This window comes from Trichosurus vulpecula, chromosome 6 (assembly GCF_011100635.1).
Source record: "Trichosurus vulpecula isolate mTriVul1 chromosome 6, mTriVul1.pri, whole genome shotgun sequence".
NCBI classification, from domain to species: domain Eukaryota; kingdom Metazoa; phylum Chordata; class Mammalia; order Diprotodontia; family Phalangeridae; genus Trichosurus; species Trichosurus vulpecula.
In genome coordinates, this window is record NC_050578.1 from 195,067,662 (window position 1) to 195,082,413 (window position 14,752).

Below are 14,752 nucleotides of genomic sequence, written 5' to 3' on the forward strand. Positions count from 1 at the left end.
CCCAGCCCGGGGCTGGAGAGATAACAAGTGGGCGAGAGATCATCTCCACCCCCCGACGTCCCCCCGCCCCTCCCGCTCCCGGCCCGGGTCCCGCCGGCCTGACAGCGGCCCCACCCACCCCCGGCCGCTGCTCCAAGCCGCGCCGCGCCGGCCTCGGGCCTGATCCCCGGAGCACCGGACTCCCCCGGCCCCCCAATGCCGGCTGACCCCTCCCACTCAGTGAAGCGCGTCTGACACATGTGTCTGTCTACACAAGTGTGCCACACGCGAGGCACACGCGGCCCCCCCCGTACATTCACACTCCCTTGCAGCCGCACCTCTTCTGTGGGGGTTCGGGGGAGGGTCGGGGAGCCCTGCCCGGCCCAGGGCCTCTCAATCCACAGTCCGCTTACTCACCTCGTCTACATCAGAGGCCACTCCACCTTCTCCCCCTCCCTCCCCGCTCCCCTCGGCCAAGGCCAGAGCCCAGGTAGCCCTCGACGCCCCCCGCCCCCGCAGCCGTTCCTGACCTTCTCCCTCCAGAATGACGCCCCCCGCCCCCACCCAAGAACTGGAGGGCGTTGCGGGGGAGGGGGAGGGCAAGTACAGCCAATGTCGACCTCAAAGTGTCCTTCACGATCGGGCGGGGGGGACCCTCCTGAGCCCCGAGCCTCCCCAGCTCGCTGCCTCCCGCCCGGGTCGGTGCCTCCCCAGGCCCGACAGGGCAAGCGCTTCTCCTCAGCCTCGGTCGCCGTGACTTCCTGACCTTTCCCCTCTTTCCCCAGTCCGCCGCCGTCTCCCGCATCCCCCGCCCGGCCAGCCCCGGCTCTGCGCTCCGAGCGGCTCAGCCGCGGGGCAGCCGGTCCCGCGCCCGCCCGCCCCCCGGCCCGCTGACCCTCGCTGACCCCGCCCGGGCCCGGCCTGTACCTGGTGGTGGTTGTACGAGTTCCTCTGCTGCAGGAAGGCGGCGGCGGCAGCCTGGTGCTGCTGGAGCTGCGGGCTGACAGGCGAGCGCCGGCTCGAAGGCGGCGGCGGCTGCGGGGCCGGGGGCGCGGGCTGCGGCTGCGGGGCCGGCGGCGGCTGCTGAGGTAAATTCATGGCCGGCGGGGGCGGGGGCACGGCGGCCGCCGAGAAGGGGCTGCCGAAGCCTCCGCCGCCGCCGCCGCCGCCGCCGCCCGGCACGCTCATGCCGGCGCAGGGGTTGTGCGGAGACACGGGAGAGAAGCTCTGGAAGAAAGCCGGGTTGATCGACGACGGAATCCCCGGGTAGAAACTGCTGTCCGTCTCCGGATTGGGCGGCGGCATGGCGCTGATTGGGCCGCCGCAGCCGCTGCCGCCGCCGCCCGGGGTGGCGGCCGAGGAGCCCGGCGGCGGCTGCTGCTGCTGCGGAGGCTGGGGCGGCTGCGGCTGCTGCTGCTGCGGGGGCTGGGGCGGCGGCGGCGGCTGCGGTTGCGGGGGCTGGGGCGGCGGCTGCTGCGGCTGCTGCTGCTGCTGCTGGGGCGGCGGCGGCGACGAGGTTTGCACCGACCAGGGGGTGCCGAAGCCCGGCAGCGGCGGCGGCGAAGCGGAGCCCCCCCCTCCCGCCGCCGGGGGGCCCCCGCCCCCTCCGCCGCCGCCCGGGTGAGGCAGGTCCGGGCTCTGCAGGCTGCTGAAGCCGCCGCCGGCCCCGAGCCCCCCGCCCGGCAGGAGGTTACTGGGGCTGTTGAGCAAGGGGTGGTTGGGGGACTCCATCGACGGGGGCAGCTTTGAGCCCGGCAGGAGATTCACAGACGCCGTCGAGGGGGCCAAGCCCACATTGGGGGACTCGGCGGCGGTCCCCTCGCCTGCTGCCGCCGCGGTCGCTGCTGTCGCCGCCGGGATCTTCCGAAGACCGTCCACCCCCCCGTGGTGGTGGTGCTGGGCTTGGGGCGGCGAGGGCTGAAGCGGGGGCTGGTAGTGCTGGGGGAGGGGATGGTAGTCTCCCGGTGGCTGCTTGGTGTGGTAGAGGTCCGGTGGGTGGTGGTGGTGGTGGCGGTGGTGGAGGTGCGGGTGCGGGTGGCTGAACTGCTGCTGTTGCTGTTTCTGGAGCTGCTCCTGTTGGAGCTGGTGGAGCTGCTGCTGTTGCTGCTGCTGTGAGATGTACTGGTCGGGGGTGTTGAGCGGCGGCGGCTGCTGCTTCAAGTCCTGAGGGTGGGGAGGGTGGGGGGGGTTGAACTCTTTCCTCTTCTGGCTGCTCAGCTGCTGCTGCTGCTTGCTGAAGTCCTGGGGGGAGGAGGTGGTGGAGGAGGAGGACGAGGAGGAGGAGGAGGAGGAGGAGGGGTGGTGCAGACTCGGTTTGAAGTCCTGGGAGGGGAGGAGGTGGGTCGCACCCGCTTTCGTGCTGCCGATGGGATGGTGGTTGGGGAGTTTTTCGGGGAGCCCTGACCCTGAGAGTTGCTGCTGCTGTTGCTGTGTCAGCCCCAGCAGCAGCTCATCCTGCATGGTATGGTTGTGCGCTGCGGCAGCCGCAGCCAGGAACAGGGGGGAGGAGGAAGAGGCGGCGGCGGAGCTGCTGTTGCTGCTGCCGCCGCCGCTGCCGGCGGGGATGGAGAACGGGGAGGGGGTCGAGGCCGGGGAGAAACCGGTGACAGGCAACGGTGGATGCGAGAGGGGGGCGAAGAGCGAGGAGGAGGAGAGCTGATGGGCGGCAGGGGCTGGGACTGGCGGGTAGGGTCGGTAAGCTCCGCCGCTAAACAGGGGACCGGGGCTGCTGCTTCGGAGAGGGGCGGTTTGCAGTAACCCGAATCCGTAATCCCCCATTTATCAGGTACAGCCACAGGGGAAGGAGGGAATGGGGAAGAGAGGGGGCGATCCGCACCAGGGCCGAGATAGACCGCCCCCCCCCCTTCCCTTCGCCTGCCCCACCTAGGAAACCTGGGACAGGACCCGAACTGCCACTGGGACTGGGGCTGGGGGGAGTGTGTGTTGGAGGGAGGAGGAGAGGGGGGAGGTCAGTGAGACACACCGTAACTGAGCGGGGTTGACCGTCTTTGCCCCCTCCCTCCCCCCCCTTACAGCCACCTCCTCCTCCTCCTCCCGATACCGGCTCCGGCGCCGCCGCCGCAGCCCCTTAAGAACCCCGGAATGTGCGTCACAGCTACCTCACAATTGCGTCCCCCCTGGCACGCGCGGGCACGAGGCCGAGGCTCTCTTCCCCACCCCACCCCCATTCATTAATATGCAGGCGCCTGCCGGGGGCGCGCGCGCGCCTCGGCTTGGGGTGGGGTGGGGGAGGGAGCGAGCGGTGTCACCCGGTTCTCTTCTCCTGGCCCCTCCCTCCTCCGGGGCCGAGGGCGGGGTGGGGGAAGGGAGAGGAGGAGCTCTAGGGGCTGGTGTGCGTGCCCTCGGGACGTGATGGCCTCGCGCCGTGGGAAAAGGAAAAGCCGGTTAGGAGCGAGGCCAGCCGGCCGGCGAGGACAAGAGGGGGTCGCGTGCTAGAGGGTGGGGGGGCACGGGAGGTTCCCGGGCAACGGCCCCTCCCTCACATTTTTCTCGTAGTCGGCTGGGGTGGTTTACTCGCCGGTGAACCCTCCTAGTTATGACCCGAGACCCGCACACACCCCTCGCGGTCATTGGGGAAAGCCATTCCCCCACGCCCGCGCCTCCTTCTTGTCCACTCCTGGCCCCGCCCCTCGGTCATGTGAGAGCCCTGAGCCGACCCTGGACTTCCTCGGGAAAGGCCGGGGCTGGGGGAGGTGACGGGGCCGCTGGGGCCGGGTGCAGCGGGGTGGGGGTTCCGGGCCGGGGTCCGCAGGTTTTTCCTCCACCGCTCCCGAGCCGGTGGGGCCTCGGCCTCTGGGCGTGCCAGCGGCCAGCGGCTGGCGTGTGTTTTCCGCCCCGAGCCGCCTCTGCGGTGCTGGCCTGGGAATGGTGGGGCTCCACCCCCGGACCGGCCGCGCGCCTGGCGTGGGCAGCATTTTCAGTTACCTAATGAATAAAGGCCCCGGAACTCGAACTAGCCGAGTGTGCTTGTTCCCCACCCCGCACCGGCCCGCACGGTGGCTCGGGGTGGGCGCCCTCTAAGCCTGGGCAGGCTCCTCTTCTATCGCATCCAAGCCCTAAATGGGCCGTCCGCGCGGCTTCGCCAACCCGACTCCTCCGCCCCTTCCCTCGGGAGAGTCTCTTTTAAACCTTTCCGAGGCACTGCGAATGTGACGGGAGGAGAGGCTGTGACTCAGCACTCGGCCTGTCGAGGCTTGCCCGGTGTCGGGGCGGAGAGCTACCCGGGCGCTGCTCTTCGGGGCTCCCTTCTGAATGCCACCCGTGGCAGAAGGAATGGCCCGTGGGGCAGCGAGGAGGGCACGCTCCATTCTCCAGGTCCGCTTGTCTCGATCCTTGCTGCAGTCTTGAGGGGCCCAGCAGAGCGCCTTCGGGCCCGGGTAGTGCTGTCTCTGCAGCCTGCCCGATCCCATTCTTGCCGGCAGAGTGTACACTCCAATAGGCCCGCACTCCAGATCTCTTTCTGGGCCTTCCAGTGTCTGGGAACCGCTAGAACGGCTCAGTAGTCAGAGGCACGGTGTTTGCGGCAGAAAATCAAATTTCATTTGAAGTCCTTAGGCCTAAATAGCATTCCACCTAATGAACTAACTTTGTTTTATTAAATGAAAGGGAGGTTCATTTTTAATCAGGCAATGGTAGCCCTGTCTGTTAGCAGATTGTGATTGACAGATTCCCCTTAGTCTGAAAACCATTTTTAGGGCTTTGAGAGAAATGTAAACTTTGATTTTCACAAAACCAAGGGACGTGAGATGCTTTCCCAAACTACACGCCAACCAATCAAATCATCGTGGAAGTGGTGATCCAGTCTGCTTGAAGACCTCCAAGGAAGAAGGTTGGGACCCTCGCCACTCTCGTTTGGGGAACCAGACTCACGGCCTTTTCGGGCAAGCCATTTCCACTGTTGAAAGCTCTAATTGTTGGGAAATTTGTCCTGACTTCAGGCCCAGATGTGTCTCTTTCTGACCTCCAACCATCCATTGCTCCTGGTTCTGCCCTCCTCGCCATGACCACCTTTTAAACATTTGAAATCCCCATTGAGTTTTTTTTTTTCAATTACACTAAATATTCCTGGTTTATTCAACCCATCATCATCTGTTAGGAACTCAGGACCCATCATCCTCTTGTTTGTCCTCTGAGCCTGTACAGGTTATCAGTGTTCTCCTTAAATCTCGAAGCCCAGAAATGAACAAAACAGCAAATTAGGAAGCCTAGAACACAACTGATTTTCAATAAAAATAAGAAAAGTAACAATACATTATCATACACATTTTTAGCCATTATTGTTTTACTTTTCCCTCTTGAGAAAAATACTTTTTAGAAAGCTCTATCTAGTATAGGAGAAAAAGCCATAGACTTGGAGACAAGGGAGGCCTAGTTTGTGTCCTGGCTCTGATACTGCAACCTGCATGACCATGGGGGAGACACTTAGTTTTCAGCCTCAGTTTCTTCATCTGCAAAATGGGAATAAGTTTATGCATTTACCCTCATGTAATTAAATAATATCATGCTTACAAAATTCTTTATTAACGTTAAAGTACAGTATAAATACCAGCTGTCACTATCATTTCTTTAGCAATTCAGGGCTGAAATTCCTAAAAATGGAACTTTTAAGAGACTAAAGTTATTTTTTAAAGAAGTGCCAGAAGTACATATGAGGGACTCAGTAAAAGAAGCAGAATCAGGAGCACAGTGTACAAAAGGACTATATTTAAGTAATTATGAATGCAAATAATAAATATGTAATAATAAACAGCATCAGAACTCAGATTAATTGCAAGAACCAATGTTGGTCCCAAAGAACAGATGATGAAACATATTTTCTTCCTCTTACTCAAGACGCATGGGATGATTATTGGAGGATAATGTTGCAAACATTGTCATTTTGTTGGATTTGCTTAACCACTTTTTGGAGGGTGTAATGGGACTGGGGTGGCATTATTGGGAAATGAATAAGGTGTAAAAGAAAGAAAAAATTTTAATGTAAACCATCTTCAGATTCAAGAGCAAAACTTACAGAACCAAAAAAACATGGATATAAAAGTAAGCTTAACTATGTATTGACACTGCAGCCAGTGTAGTGTCCAAGGTAGAAAGAAGGGAAGATCATGATTAAAGCCCAATTGGAGAAGTCATGACATTGGTATCTTAATTTTGCTGATCTTTATTCGTTGTAGTTCGGACCTTCCACAGACACTTATCATGTGAAATAAGATAGATGGACAACTGGCCTCTGGACCAGTGTGACCTGAGTTCAAGTTCTGTCTTTCACATTCAGGCAAGGAGACCCTGAGCAAGTAACTGAATGCCTCAGTACCCCAGGCAACTCTCTTAGGAATACACACACATACCACAGTATGCATATACATGTATGGAAGCACTGGGGATAGAGTGCTGAGCCTGATATCAGGAACACCTAAGTTCAAATCCATCCTCAGGAAGACAAGTTCAGATCTATCCTGAGATACACTAGCTGTGTGACCCTGGACAAGTCACTTAACCTGTTTGCCTTAATCCACTGGAGAAGGAAATGGCAAGCCACCCTAGTATCTTTGTCCCCAAAACACCCCATACAGGGTCATGAAGAGTCAGACATGACTCAACAGTAGCAACAACAATCCACGAATCCAAAATGTGTTATATATGTGTGTGTGTGTGTGTATGACATATGCACATACATAATAGCATGTGTTTGCATGTGTGTATATGTACATTGAGATAGACAAACGTGTGTGTATACACATAAATTGTAGATCTGCATTGGTGGAAGGGGCTTCCTCAAGAAGATAATGGGATGTTAGAGGTCGAAAGAATCTTAAATATAATCTACTAGAAACTTCTGTGTATCACAGATGAGGAAACTGAAGGAGGTAAGGTCACTTGCCCAAGCTCATGCAGGCAGAAGATCTAGGCCTGCCACCAAGGTCTCGCCTCATAGATAGTGATGATTTCTTAGTGTGCTGGTTCTGTGCAGGATAGCAGATTTTAGCTCAGTTCCAGAGACTTATAACATCTGAAGATGTCCACTCAACAACAAAAACAACAAACATTTATTAATGTCTTTGTGCTGGACACATACAAAGAAAGCGAAAAAACCCCAAAACAGTCCTCACTCTCAGTTCATAATTGGCGGAGACACCAGGCAAACAACTATGTACAAACAAGATACATACAGGATGAACTGGAGATAATCAATAAAGAGAAAGCAGTATTAAGGAGGCTGAGGAGAGGTTTCTTGTCCAAGGTAGAATTTTAGCTGGGTTTTGAAGGAAGCCAGTTCCCTGACTGCAGAGATGAAGCAGAGAGAGAAAAGAATGAAATGGCCTGGCTGGTTTATTTGATTCAGTGATCTCCCAGCCACTGGAAACACTTAAGCTTTAGAGATTCTTGCATTTACTGATGGGTTGGACTAAATGACTTATAAAGTTCCTTTCAAATCTAATGTTTATTTTTGTTGTCGTTGGACAGGGGAAGGCAAGTTGGGATGGTTTATTTCCAGCAGTGATTAACCTGACCCTTCTGCCTCTGATTCAATCAATCTGATAATCAGCAAACATTGATTAAGTGCTTCCTATATGACAACTTGATGCTGAGGGAAAAAAAAATGTAACCCCACTCCCAAAGCCCATTGGTATGGGACTCTTTCCTCATTAATGGGGATGAATGCCCTGCCCTGCGTGAAAGATATAAATGAAATAGTCATTGCTTTCAAGTGGCTTATGTTCTATTGGGGAGTTATACAAATGTAAACAAAAGATATTCACTATCATTGAGTGTGCAGAGGTACTGACTTCTAGGATGGGGGAGAAACAAAGAGCTTCATGTAAGAGGTGCCGCTTTAACTGAGCTTTGAAGGAAATGTATTCTAATAGAGGTGAGGAGGGAATGAATGTATTCTGGGCACAGGGGAGGGACTGCAAAAGACAGAGGCAGGAGATAGAGCAACAGCAAGAAGAGCAGTCCGACTGCATCATAAAGTTCACAAAAGCGAGTAGAGTGTAATAAATATGGAAAGATAGGCTGAAGTCAAACTATAAAGAGTTTTATGTGTCTAGTAGAGAAGTTTGTATTTGATCTTTAAAGTAATAGACACTAGAGTTTACTGAGCAGAGGAGTACCATGGTCACACCTGTCTGTGTTTTAGGAATATCAGTCTGAATCTACATGAAGGATGGATTGGAGAGGGAAGAGACTCGAAGCAGGCTATCAAAGAGCCCATTGCAATAATAGTCCTGGTAAGAGAAGAAGAGAACCTTGGCTTGAATGGCGGACGTGTGGGTGGAAAAAAGTGGACAGATGAAAGCCATGTTTTAGAAATACAATTGGCAAGCCTTGGCAACTAATTCAATGTGTATGGTGAGAGAGAGAAAGTCTAGAATAGGGTTTCCCTCTGACTTTTCGTTTGGCCGCCTCTGCACATCTGTTGATCCAAGGCTGCACATATATAAATCCAGAAAGATGTAAATGTAAAAAAAAAAAAAAGGCATTTCAGTAAGATCAGCTCATTGTCAGAGTTTCTGCTTGCTACTTTCACTTCCACCACCTAACCTTTGAAAGTTGTTATTAATCCCTCAACCCAAGGCACGTCTGGCTCTGACAGTTGATACTCGCCTGGCCCTTTCACCTGCCAGACTTCTTGGACTCCGAACCTATTTCAAGGTCTGACCTTGAATCTACATGCCTAATCCCACAAGCTGCCTAATGACCCTTGTCTTCCTGCCTTTCACGAGCCAACAAGACAGCAGAGAGCATCACTGAAATCTCTACATTTTGTTACTTCTTAACTTTTCAGTGAACCACAGATGTCACTGGCATGCATGGTATGGTTAAGGGCAAAAGCTAGACAGGTTTGCTTGCCAAAAGATCTAAGACACAACTACTGTTATCAGAATTGTTGTTATCATAACCAATGTATTTCTTACCAATAAAGGTGAGCAGATGTGAATCCTGTTGTCTTTAATATATTCTATGCAGCATTTTCCATCAACTGCTCTGATTGGCTTCAACTCCATTAACATGCCCCTATGCAAGGTAACCTCTCTCTGGGGACCCTCTCCATTCACCCCTCTTTTCAGTTTCCTTTGTTCCCTCAATTAGACTGTAAGCTCCTTGAGAGCAGGCCCTATCTGTCTTTCTTTTTCTTATTTGTAGCCCCAGAACTTAGCACAGTGCCTGTCACATGTTAGGTACTTAATAAATGTTTATTAACTGACTCACTGAATGCAGCCCCATATTCAAGGATTACCATTCTTTTAGTCACCCATAACCACAACCTAAGAAACATGCTTGGCTCTTCACCCACTAACCCTACATATACAACATGTTTCCAAGTCTTGTCCATCCTACTATACCTCCAGAATATCTCTTACATGTTGCAAAAGGGAATCCTGGTCAGTCATATAGTTACCACTTCAGTTCAGGCCCTCTTCCCTTCCTGGATCATCAAAAGTAGAACCTCCAAATTCGTCCTCCCTACATCCAGTATCCCCTTTCTAGTATATCTCCCACCCAGCTGCCATATTGAAAGTCCTAAAGCACAGGATCAGTGTGCTGCCAAAGAAGCTTCAGTGGATCCTTATCTCCTCCAAGATAAACTATGAACTCCTTTTTTTGGATTTTCAAATACTTCATGACTTTGAGTTCTTCTGACTATAGCCTATCTTTCTAGACTGATCACCCATTACTCTTGCTCACAAACTATATTTAAGCCAAAGCTGACCTATTGGCTGTTCCTACATACATAACTTTTCCCCATTCATGCCATTGTACTGGCTGTCCCCCATTCTTGGAATATTTTCCCTTCTTACCTCTGGCTGTTGGAGCTCCTTGATCCCTTCAAGGCACAAGTTCACTGCCTTTTAGGCCTTTATCTCCCCAGATATTATATCTCTCCTCTTCCTTCCCCCTGCCATCATTTTATATTTTTAAAAAATATATATCTCCACCCATCTCAAAATCTGTTGTATATCCCCAGCAGAATGCAAGATCCTTGAAGGTGAGGACTGTCTCATTTTTTTTTATGTGTGTCCTTACTGTCCAGCATTTGCCTGGTGAATATTCAATAAGGCTTGCTGATTATTTGAATTACACATGGAAAACCTGTTATAAAATTGTGCTGCTGGACCTCTAGGAAACTCAACTCAATAGCCAATAAATACCATTGTGCATTACTGAGAATTGCTAGAGATGTTAGACTTGGATAGCTCTCAAAACACATCTATAATGTTCTTGACTTCTTGACATTCAGTGTCTAACTTTGAATACCCCCATACCAATTTGATCTCACAAGCTGTACCTGGACTAATAGGGTTAATACCTCCCTAATGGCCCTTACACACCTACCTCCCATGACCTAGCCGGATGGTAGAGAACATGATGGCATGGCAATTGTTAACCACTTAGCAGAAATTATTAAATACAATGGATTCATAATTAGCTGAGGAGTGGTAGTAGGAGAATGAGCTTATGTACTCATACTGTATAAAGGTATCCATTGGAATGATATGTGAAAGCTATCACTAAAGTCACTCAACTTCTAAGTGCTCCCAGGGAATATTCTAAGACTTAAGTCACAGAAGAAGTGTCGATCTAGATTGGTGGAGGGAGTTCCCTCACTGGGAGTACCCTATACAAATGAGATCAAAGGTCCAGCAAAAAAAAAAAGATAGGTGCTGAAATGCCATCTCAAATAATATAATATGGCTGTGTTCTGGGAAACAATACCCAGCAGTTGTAATAGCAGATCTATTTTTCCAAATACTGTCCATTTTTACATTTTTTTTCCTCACGTTCCTTTAGTATAAGTAAGTCAGGTGAATTAAATATTTTATAGATAAGAAACTGAAGCACGTGGGCATTAAGTTAATAACAACATTTCCTGATGGTTAGTCCAGTATACTTTCCACAAGATCACATTGACGTTAAACAACTCTAAGCTAGATGGCAAGTTGGAACACAGTCATATAAACTGGTGGACAGACCCTACAGACAATGGTTGGCAATCACACCGAAGGATAGTCTTAATATGTATAAGGTGTGGAAAGGACTTTTGTTTAAGAATTTTTCAACCACACCCAATCAGAAGAATAACAACTGACAGTGTCAAACTAAACTTACCACATACCTAATCTCATATGAATCCTATAAAAGGTTGAAGCCGGGCTTAGTGGTGTTCGTTAGTCGTCTCCAATTCTTTGCAACCTACTTGGGGTTTTCTTGGCAAAAAAAAAACAAAAAAAAAAACCCAAAACCGGAGTGGTTTGCCATTTCCTTCTCCACCTCATTTTACAGATGAAGAAACTAAAGCAAATGGTTAAGTGACTTGCCCAGGGTCATACAGCTAGAAAGTGTCTGAGTCTGGATTTGAACCCAGGTCTTCCTGATTCCAGGCCTGGTGCTCTATCCATTGTGCTGCCTAACTGCCATATTGGTTATAAAGGTACTAACCAAAGATACATGAGCAAAATCCAATGTATTTCCTTCAGACGTAGCTAACCCCGTTTCTACCAGTGTGGGCACCGAGCATGCCAGTTGAATTTGGATGTGTGGCATGTTTTAGATTTTCAGATTCTACTGTGAAGACTCTTGAAATTTAAAAAAAAAATCATTCCAATATAGAGGCCTATGTCGAGTTAACACTAAGCATTCAAACCCTTCTCTCCTTTTGTTTAGAGAGCTCGTGTCGATCAATTTTAGGACTGACTTGGCCTAGACTGTTAGAAAGAATAACAAAGGCTTTATGTCAGTGTTAGAGACTATGAAGGTTCAGATAAAAAATTCATAAAGCGTGTTTGGTAGAATGCATTACTGCCACCTTTCATAGAAGAATAGATCATTTTCAAAGCAAAGGAAAGAAAGCATTCTGAGGAAGAAAAGGGGTTTGATCTTGGCATAGATTTGAGCCTTAGCATCATTCTGTAGCATCAACTAGCACTTATCGAGCAGGCCACTGTAGTCTAGTACCCTAGAGGGGATTATGGGCTTTCATGCAGCCAGCACAGTCATCGACAACATTTACTGGGCTGATCGTTATAGTAAGTATGGGAGAACCATGTGCAATAATAACATATTGAAGCTGCCTTTGACCGGGGGACTGGGCTGGGGTTGGGAGTTGTGGAGGGCAGTAAGCATTCACATATATTCTCAAAAATGTCCTCAAGATTTACATATGTATGTGTTGTATACCCAGGGAGTATGGAACTTTAGGTCAATTGATCAGTCAGCTTGCATTTATTAAGCTCAAAAAAGGGAATAAAGCTTTCTAAAGACTAACTAACCCAGAGAAGCAGTGTACTATGGTCAAGAAAACACTAGAATTGACACCAAGAGACCCGAGTTCTTCTGACCTGGATTTGAGTCTTGGTTGTGTACTTACCTAGCAATGTGGCTATGGGTAAGACACTTAATCCTCCTTAGGCTTCAGTGTTGGCCATTATAAAGTATGGATAATAATACTGGTATTTCCTATCTCATCAAATTGGGAGGAAAGTACTCAGTTCAGCAAAGCACTGTAAAATGTTGTGATCCCTTAAGGATAATTGTTGACATAGAAGATACAGATTTGTTTCACAGAAAGAACAGTGAGCTCAAGTTAGTACAAATACTAGATATGATGCCTACTAGCTATGTGACACTGAGTACATCCCTTAACTTCTCCTACTCACAGTTTCCTTATCTGTAAAATGGGGCAGTAATACTTGTGCTATCTACCTTACAGGGTTATTTTTGTTGTTGCAAATATTGGCAGAGGGGCTGATGGGAGGTATAGTTTTTCTCAACTAGAAGAGGGATGGAAGGATCATGAGATTATTCTGTGGGACAGGGGAGTATGGAGAGCTTTTGAACCCCAGGGAGAGGATAAGGGCTTAGGGAAGGGCAGACATGTCCCAGCACCAACATCCAACCTATTTTGAAGGAAATGTGCTGCCATCTCAAACTAAATATAATCATGAGCAGTTGGACCCTTGTCTGGTTCATTGATCTGCTTAAGGAGTAATAATCTGCCTGGATAGAATTTGCTGTTACACTGAGACCAGGTGAATGTATCCCCTCTCCTCTCCTTCCCCCTCCTCTGCCTGTTGCTGTCTGGCAAACTGACATCACTTACCCTTAAATCTTCTTTACTTGCTGCCTGTATTTTTATAATCAGTTTTGTCTCCAGATACGGATAAGCTGATTTTTATTTCATTCTGAGCGTATGCTACGTGACTGGACTAAATTATAGGGAACAACAAAGTGGAACCTCTGGACAAATAGCCCTAGACTTAACCTTGAGCTTATTTTGAAGTTCTTTTTCTCTCTTTCTGGACACGCAAAGATGGTCTTTACAAGGAAGGTGTTCTGTATTATATAGCAACTTTTGTGAATTAGATGAGATGACCTTTACCTCTTTTTCATAGTTTTTTTTTTCTCTACCTGCCTAGCCTGAATATTTTATCATTGGATACAAGCCTTTTGGATAGTAACAATAATAATAATTTACATGATGCCTGTTATGTGCCAGGCGCTGTGCTAAAGATAAGAAAAGCAGAATCCTTGTTTCTAGAATGCTGCTTTTCAAATCCACATTACCTCTGGGGTGGACAGGGGACACTAAGTAGTTGTGGGTGGTGATGGTGAGGGGACAGGGAGCCTTTTCAAGTCTTTTCTCCTTAGAACATTAGCATGAATTAGTTTATAAGGATAGCTAATTAATACCCCCAAAAGTAGATCCATGTAGACCCCGAGGAAATGAGATTCAGAATATACAAGCAGGTTAAGTATGGAGATGAAGGAGCAGAAAAGGTATGAGAGCAAGGTGGCCTTGCTCATTATAGTATACTACCTAAGGGACTGCCGAGGTCCTAGATGGGTTATTTTCCATAGTTAGGGCCCTAGGGAGTAGGAGAGGACATCATTAAGATCTGTACAGAATGTTTATCTTCCCTATCTCTCTAGGTGATAGATAAATTCAACTCCTGAGATGAGAAACTGAAACGGGGGATCCAGAAATTAGGGGGACACACTTGAGATAATATTTGTCTGCTTCATAATTTTGCCTGGGTTAGAGGCTCATTTTGATGAGTATTGCTTGAATCTGGACTAATTGCATGAAATGAAGCTTACATGGTTTAAGAATACTTTTGAGATTCCAGAAACAGTTGTGTTTATTTAACAACTATAGAATCAATGCAAGTAGACTATTAATAAAGGGAAAATTAGGTTGTTTAAAATATAAAGAGAGATAACCCCTAAACTTGGTCATTGTTCTTCCGACCTACAAATATTGGCTACATAGGTACCCTGTACACATCCCTGACAGAGGTGGCATGTTCACAATCGTATTCCTGCCTGCCTTTTTTTAGAGTTCTCTCTACTTCCTTTACTAATTAAGATAAAATTGATACCCCCTCAACAGAAGATAGACATGGAGAAAGAAAAATTAGAATTTAATTTCCTTATTTAAGTATTCCTTTTTCATTCACAAAGTTTCCTTTGATGTCAGAGCTCCATATCTAGGCAAGATTCACAAAAGATTTCCAAGATAGTGAAAATGAGATTGATGCTATGTTTTATTGTATCCAGCTCATTCTACCTTGGTTAAAATGCAACAGCGCAGCGGATATATACTGTCTGGTTCAAGATTGATGAAATTTGAGCAAGGTTAGGCCGCCATTTATACTGCTAGTATGCAAGATTTGTTGTCTTGCCAAGTTTCACCGTCACCAATAAAGACCCTGAAGCAACAGCGTCACTGAGGACACCGAAAAAGGAAACTTTC

General features: G+C 49.2%; 1 protein-coding gene and 1 long non-coding RNA gene across 10 annotated transcripts in view; one reads left to right on the forward strand and one right to left on the reverse strand.

Moving 5' to 3' along the window:
* CPEB2 (cytoplasmic polyadenylation element binding protein 2) overlaps positions 1-2,757 on the reverse strand; it is an 81,583-nt gene extending 78,826 nt beyond the window's left edge. For 7 of the 9 annotated variants that reach the window (XM_036762667.1, XM_036762665.1, XM_036762664.1 and 4 more), the window contains exon 1: positions 907-2,757. In XM_036762667.1, the coding sequence (XP_036618562.1) occupies positions 907-2,757 (1,851 nt within the window). The remainder of the gene's footprint in view (positions 1-906) is intronic. The other 2 variants (XM_036762670.1, XM_036762669.1) reach the window with 2 other exon arrangements.
* LOC118852936 lies at positions 2,353-8,938 on the forward strand. The gene is made up of 2 exons (XR_005010637.1): positions 2,353-2,440; positions 8,138-8,938. It is a non-coding gene; the product is annotated as an uncharacterized LOC118852936 (long non-coding RNA).
* The last annotated feature ends 5,814 nt before the right edge of the window (positions 8,939-14,752 follow it).